Below are 7,917 nucleotides of genomic sequence, written 5' to 3' on the forward strand. Positions count from 1 at the left end.
TTTTTCATAATACCACTGCATCCCAATGCCCTCTGTGTGTTAGCCAAAATGCTAGGCTCTATCTATACACCATCTTAATCCTCACCACAGCCTTTGAAGAAAAGTACTATTACTCCCACACTGAGGTTTCAGAGGCTGACCCTGCAGCTAATACAGGGAGGAGACAAGGTTTTAATCCTGGTCAGGCTGATACCGAGATTTCATTTTCCCATGACATCAAGATGGCTTTAATTCCTGATTTGCTGCATTAAAAACAAGGCAGAAAGCACAAAGCAATGATATCCAAATATTTCATCATGACATGGTAATTTGATTTTTAAAATGCTACATGAATGGAAAAACGTCTGAAAAGTTTTGCAGCAAACTGTTAAACAGTGTTTACCTCTGGGAAGGAAGATTGGGAAATGGTGTGGGGAAGGCTTTTTACTGTGGGCTGTCCACATTTTTATACTATTTGATCCTGTATACAAAGCACAAGAGTTCTAATGTAAGCATTTTATTAACACATATCACACAAACAGAAAAGGACATGATTTGTAAATAAACAACTGGATGGATTATCACAAACAAAGCGAGTTCATGGAATCAGAATCAAAGAAACTGAACGCTATCAGAACTTCCAAAGACCCCCTCGTGCCTCCTTCCCATCACTAGCCTTCTGGCAAAGGTTACCATGATCCCAACTATAGATTAATTCTAGGTCACACTATAAATTAATTTGACTTGATTAGTCTTATATAACTGCAATGATGTGGTATTTATGTGTTATGTCTGGCTTCTTCCTCTCAACACTGTATGTCTGTCTGATCCATATTATTATGCATGGTTGTGACTCCTCCATTCTCACTGAGGCAGTGTTTCATTTCATTATTTGTTATAAATATGTGTGTATATATACCACATCTCACCCATATATATGTGTATATATACCATCTCACTTTTGTTAACGCATTTGAGTTGTTCCGAGTTTGGGGCTATCATGAATAGTGCCGCTTTGAAGATTCTTGATATGTCTCTCATGCCATGTGGACACTTTTCCATTGAGTGGTTAACTAGAGAACTGTTGACTCATAGGGTCTGATTGTGACTTCCCTGGTAGCTCAGTTGGTAAAGAATCTGCTTGCCTGCAATGCAGGAGACCCAGGTTCGATCCCTGGGTCAGAAAGATCCCCTGGAGAAGGAAATGGCAACCCACTCCAGTATTCTTGCCTGGGAAGTCCCATAGACAAAGGAGCCTGGTGGGCTACAGTCCCTGGAGTTGCAAAGAGTCAGACGAGACTGAGCATATAGTCTGATCACATTAAACTTCAAAAGTGTAATTTTTAATGTATGTAAATCATTGGTACATCACCTGAATTTCATCTATCTGTATGCATTTGACCTCTTACCCTATATAGGTCATACCTATGTCCTTATCTTCTTATCTGACATGAGTAGTCATCTCTATTAAAATTAGGCCAAGTCTTTGGTCAAGAACCTGGTCTTCTACAAGATCAGAGCGTTCTTCAGAAAGTTGTCTTTCAGGTTGACGGCATTTCCTGAGAAGGCAGTGTACTATACATATGAAAACACACCACAGACCTCAGTTACAGATGACCTTTCTAGTTCACCCACACTGGTGCTAATAACAGCATCAACAATCACACAGGGTGCTAAGTGCCACATAGAAATTACCTTTTCTATCTCAGGCTTTCATGGGTACATTTCGTCCTGGACTTGACTCAGCTCCCACTTTCCAGGCCCATCCTTGGCTGGGCAAGGGGGATCTGTCCATTCCCTGGTAAACTTCATTTGTCATAAAAACTGCCCGCAAATCCCCTCCTGGTCACCCAGGCAGGCTTTTCTCTGGCAAATCATCCAATTCCTCTGCTCTTGTGTTCTTCCCTGCCCGCAGGGCCATGGAATCCCGTGGCTGGGCTGTCAATTCTCCCGGGTGGGGCCGTTGCTTCTAGCTTTTCAGGAGGAACGGGAGGGGAGTTGCTGTTCTCTGAGATGCTCTGAGCTCTAAGAGCACTGGGGCTGAGACCAGCCCGGCAAACGCCCCGGGCCACAAGGGTCTCAGGGCTGAGGAGCCCGGGAGGGTCCTACCCCTCATGAAGATACCTGTCCCACAATTTGCACTTCTCAGACCTGGCTGCTGGGTAATAATACTATTACCAATGAAATACTGATAGTTATGGCTTATCAGGGGGCAGAATACTGCGGTTAAAGCTGGCCTGGGAGTCAATCTGCCCAGTTTCAAATCCCAGTTCTGCAATTTATCGTGTGTCCTGTGTCCCTGGGTTGTGAATAAAAAGATAATGTAAGCGCACACCCAGCACAGAGTAGGCACTCACAAAATAATAGCTACTGTTACAATATTATTATGACATAGAGGTTAGGGCCATGGCTTTGAAGTCAGATAACTCAGTCAAAATCCAGCTCTATCCACTCACTACTGCATGACAAGGGCAAAGTATTTAACATTTCTGTGACTTTTTTTCATCCATAACATAGGCATCTTAATTTTATCTACCTTACAAGCATCACAAGGATTACTGAAAGAATATATTCATATTTAGAACACTGCTTAGCATATAAAAAGTCTTATATACAGTTTAACTAGATTAACTATGACCATTGTTGCAAGTTGATCAAATAAACATTCTCATACAAACCTGTCAAGTGTAAACAGAGGCTCTTGTGATTAACACAAGAGTCATTTAGGCACAGATATTCACAGATGACTAACACAACCCAAATTCACTGAAAAATATTTCTGAGTTCATAACACATTTTCTCAATCAACTGGTGGTTAAAGATACAACTAATGCCATATGAGAGGCTGGGACACTTTTTAACAATAAAAAAGGGAGCCCTCGTATTCAAAGAGTACAAAACCATTGGTTTGCTTACTTGTTTCTTTATTTTATCCTCACAGAGAATTGAACCTTAGAGAAGGAATGTGACATACCCAGGGCCACCCAGTGTGGTGTTCAGGACTGGAGTTCAACCTGAGTCCCTGTCCTGGGCACTCCACCATGCAGCTTTTCAGGCTACCCTCTGAGACACACTGGAAGTCGAATCATCCTTTAAAACTTAATTTTATGACATCTGCTCATTTTTAATGAGCCTTTACCTTTTCCCTTACAAAGAAGTTAAGAAATAGTTCATTCACTGAAAAATCTGTAAATTCAAATTGCCTGACCTTTGGGCATGGAGCCTCTCCCCTGTAAAAAGCAAAGAATACTTGTTTCCCTCTCGTCCAGGGAGCAAAGACAAGGTATGCCCAAGGAATGAGCACAGCTTAGAAAACAGTCCCAGGACAAGATGAATTATGGTGCTCCTCCCAGTCCTGACCAGACTAGGAAAGTGACCTCAGTGGTTAGATGACAATCTCCTCTCAATTATCTATCCCGTTGCAATACCTTAACACCATTCTCCACTCTCTCCTCCTCAAAGACAAGCCAACGCGGCTGGCACCCAGGAGTTGGGGTAACAGGCAGAGTCTCTGGTCGAAGGGACATAACACAGCTTAGACAGTTTCATGGCACAGACTCAAGCATTCATTTCCATGACATTCCCTGTAATTTGTCCTCTTCCTCCACTCTTTAGACCAGCTGGAGCAGCTAATATTTCCTAGGTGATCAATTTCACAGAATGAGAGAGCACACAGCAAGGGCCATAAATGCATAATGAGCCTTTATGAACAATTCTGGCTTTTCACAATCTGACAGATAAGCCCTGCTCTTTCACCCTTAAGGACATGATGTAAGCCCTTGAATCTGGAAATAACACTCTTAAAAGTCAGAAAAGACCCTCTGACTACAGAGTATCCATTATTCAACACCCCTTAGTATGCATGAGTGAAAACCAGAGGTTCTTAACAGAGGCTTCCCCAGGACTCAATAGGCAAATGAGCAACTCCTCCTACCAAGAGCATCCCTTATCTCTAGCTCCACCCCTTCCTGTCTTTTGTCAGTTGCTGGGAGAGGAAAAACAGTCAACATAAACTCAGCAGCAATTTTGGCCAGGGTGTGGATTCTCTGAAGGCTTCCCTTGAAAGCAACTAGAGGAAATAAGAAATTGACACTGCAGGGACTCAAGGAGATAGACAACTGTAGATCTGACAGAGAAAAAAATCTCAGGGGACAACTGCAAATGTGTATCTAGATAAGTAGGGAGTCCAAGGTAGAGGCTTAAATGAAAAACTGGGAAAAGGAAGAAAGATAGTTTTATCCATCCAAATTTGGATATCTGGGTTGAAAATTTATCATAAAAGCACAGATGAAATACTGAGGAATAAAAGCAGCTATTCACACACATACAAATGTATTCTGTTTGTTTCTGTTCTGAAACTAACAAAAAACAGGGAGGCAGGTTAGTGAGCTGCTGAGGTTTATGTTTTTTTTCAATTGGTGGAAAATTGTTTTACAATGTTGTATTGGTTTCTACCATACAATATCACAAATCAGTCATAAATATATATAAATCCTCTCCCTCCTAAGCCTCCCTCCCCACCCTCCGGGTCATGTTTTACACACGATCATGTGTAAAACAGTTAGTGGGAAGTTGCTATATAACACAGGGAGCCTAGCCTAGCACTCTGTAATGTTCTATATTTTGACTTGGGTAGTAACCCTATAGGTTATGACTTTTTAATTTCACAATAAAAGTTAAAAAAAAAATTTCAAGTACCCAAGATACAGAGTTATATTCAGGAACTTTAGTAGTTTAACAAAAAGATGGAGCCAATACCAGAATAATTCATGCAAGAGAAAGCAAACATAGCTATTTAAATAAAAGGCACTCCTCTTCCAGCCTAATTTTATGGTTTGCTTTGGTGTGGAGACTCAAAGTCTGCATATACAAAACCATAGCAAACTGTATCTGCCCCGATGATAAATGTAACACACCTACCAACCAGAAGGTGTGTAAAACTTTGTGGACACTCACACCTCAACACTGTTCACTGTTTACAGAGCAATCTCACATACCTTAACCCACAGCCAGTGGCCAGAGTTATCCCCATTGTGGATATTTTAAAAAAAAGAAAAAAAAGACAGCCTCAGACAGGAGACTCCCTCCAGGTACAGCTCAAGTAAGAAGCAAAAATCAAACCTACACCAGATTTCCCCCACTGGGGACCCTTTATGACAATGACTTTCCCATGCTCAGGAAGTTCAGAGGCCCATGTTTTTTCCATGTGGAAATAATGAGGTGAATAAACAGGTAAATACTTGTCATCAAGAGGATGTCACCTCCTCTGAATAACCTTCACTTTTCAATCAAAGGACAGCCCAGGGTGTTATAAAGATTAGCTTTCCTCACTAAACCACAAACATCTTGAGAGTGGAGCTGTGTCTTATTTCTGGAACTCTAGGGCTTTGCATAGTTTCTAGAATATGGGACATGCTCATGACACTTGTGCTAATAAAAAAATAAACATATAAGGGTACAGACTAATGAATTCACAGTACTATGGTTTTCCACCCCATACCATCCCATACCATCATTCCTGCACAGTGCCACTTGCATTAAGCCTTTTCAAAACAGCTAAAATGATAGGCAGTAACTGCCCTTTCAATAGATGACCAGTAAAATCTCTCTTCCCCTCCCCCAAGAGTTTTTTAAGTTTTTTGGTTTTCTTGTTTGTTTTAATCATCGCTACTCTATTCTCCTGCTCTGTCTCCCATTCTTAACAGGAGTTGTATTCTCCAATTCTAAAGAAAAGGTTTCATGTGATACATAAATTCAGAAGCTGAGAGGGCTGACAGGTTAATTATAGACACAAAGAGTGGGGACAAATGGACTATGAGGTAAGCGAGTCTAAATGTCTCTTCCCTGGATAAGCATTTATTACTAAGCCTGCAAAGATTTACTGGGCACAGCCAGGTTCAGCTCGGTGCCAAGCTTGGGCATAGGGGTCCAGATTTGGGAAAGGCAGTTTCTGCACTTGAGGAATCTGGCTGGTGCCTGGGAAGACAGCATGTACCTGGGAATACTCAAAGTGGCCCCCTGGGGACAAGAGGTGGCAGATAGGGAGGAGACAGCGCCTAAGAACTGAAGCACCTGTCCCTTCTGGGAGTGGGATGGTTAATCAGTTCACTAGGCCCACCTGGAAGGAAATGTAGGTAGGACTATGGCTGGACAGAAGACCAAGAGGAGGCCCTGATTCTTTTTCTCCTCTACCTCCCATATTCTTTCCAGGGCTGGAAGCAGGGACTTAAGTTAAAAGGACCTGTAGGTCTTTCCCTCCCTCCCCAACCTCCCCCTCTAAAAAAGAAGAATGTTCAGATGACTGGAAAGGCAGGTCTAGGGTCACCTTCAGCAAGCAGATGACCCCAAGAATGGAATGAGAGGCCTAGCAAAGAGTGATACTAGAATGTTTTTGGCTCCCCTTTTAAATTCAATCCAAAAAATTTCCGGGCCAACTTCCAGGTGGCACATTGAATGTGGCACCTCTCATCGGGACATCAAGCTTGCCTTTAGCCCAGACTAGATGACCAAAGCCTGGGCTTCCAAACGCTAAGTCTGGATCTCCCTCGGGTTTCCACTTTATTTGGGGATGATGGATCTGATCGTCTCCAGTTGAACCGGGGCCCTTCCAAATAGATGAGGGCTCTCTTAGAATTTTTCAAGCACCACTACCCCCGGACATACACATAAGGTAGAAACCTCATCGCACCCCTCCCTGTTTATGGCCGATCGGTTGATAATCCCGAAATGCCAGGCGAAATATGTCACAGCCATCTCCCGCGAAGGAGTGGAATATCCAAGAGGGTTTATTCGGGTTGGTTTGTTTCCAAAATCCCGCCATTTCTCCAAAAGACATTAGAGAGGTAAAACCTGGCCATGAATGAAGTCCAATGAGTTAAGACTTCGACTGCTGTTAATTTCACTCGTCCCCCGCGGGCAGTCCCCCACCACCCCCCACCCTCGCCTAGTAAAACTCCCACACACTCCACCTCAGTTTCCAGGTGGTTCCTGCTATTTCCAAACGGCTTTCGGCCGCTTTACGGTGTGGTTAGAACAGGGGAGTGCTATCTCTCAGCGAGCGGGATCTGCGGGTACCCTGAGCCCCTCGCCCGCTGACAAAGCGTGTCCACACGGCCGCCACGCCGGGGCGAAAGAACGAAAACTGCCCCCCGCAGTCCTGCGGACGCGGTAAGTGGATGCTCCGCAGCTCCTGGCTCGCCTGCGAGCTGGGCGTCTGGCAAGGGCGGCGGGCCCGAGACGTGCGGAAAGCGCTCCGCGCACCTGGCGCACCTGGACGCGCCCGGAGATCCCGGCTCCGTCCCGGGCTCCGGAAACCACCGTCTCCGACCCCGCCCACGGGGCTCCGGCCGCCCCAGGTCCCCTCCAGGGCACACCACTCCCCAGCCCGGGGTGGCTCCGCTCCCCGCGGGTCCCAGGGCTCCCCTTACCCGGGAAATGGCGAGAGGCTGCTCGAAGTCCTTGCCCCCCACGAGGCGGAAGCCCCAGGGTCCCGGGCCCTGCAGGACTATTTGCTGGGTGGTCATGGCGCGGCGACTGCGGGTGGCGACCCGAGGGGACAGACAGGGCAGGACGCGGAGCGGCGAGCTGGGCTCCCTGGCAGCTGTCGGAGAAAGAGCGCGCGGCGCGGGCTAGTGGAGCCTGCCGCAGGCGGGAGCTGGGCGGGAGGAGGGCGGGGGCGGCTCCGCCCAGGCCGCGTCGCTGCCGCCCGCCCCTCCCGTCCTCCCGCCCGCGGCCCGCAGCAGCCCCCAGCTCCGCGCGCCCGCACGCTGCCCGGGCAGAGAGTCTGGTCGCGAAAGCCGGGGGTCAGCTCAGGGTCTAGGGATCTAAACAGCCCCGCCCCGGGCGCAGCCCGGCCGAGCTCCCAGCCCCACCGCGGGCGCTAGGTGAGAGGCGGGCAGGTTCCGGCGACCGCGGAGGAGTCTACGCTTGAAAACCAGT

The 7,917-nt window shown here is 46.3% G+C and overlaps 1 protein-coding gene across 1 annotated transcript in view; it reads right to left on the reverse strand.

Moving 5' to 3' along the window:
* Positions 1-7,648, reverse strand: part of PDLIM1 (PDZ and LIM domain 1) — a 39,627-nt gene extending 31,979 nt beyond the window's left edge. Inside the window, exon 1 of the mRNA XM_065922957.1 lies at positions 7,407-7,648. Coding sequence (XP_065779029.1) covers positions 7,407-7,502 — 96 coding nt within the window. The 5' untranslated portion in view covers positions 7,503-7,648. The remainder of the gene's footprint in view (positions 1-7,406) is intronic.
* Positions 7,649-7,917: the final 269 nt, after the last annotated feature.

Source organism: Muntiacus reevesi, chromosome 2 (genome assembly GCF_963930625.1).
Source record: "Muntiacus reevesi chromosome 2, mMunRee1.1, whole genome shotgun sequence".
Lineage (NCBI taxonomy): Eukaryota > Metazoa > Chordata > Mammalia > Artiodactyla > Cervidae > Muntiacus > Muntiacus reevesi.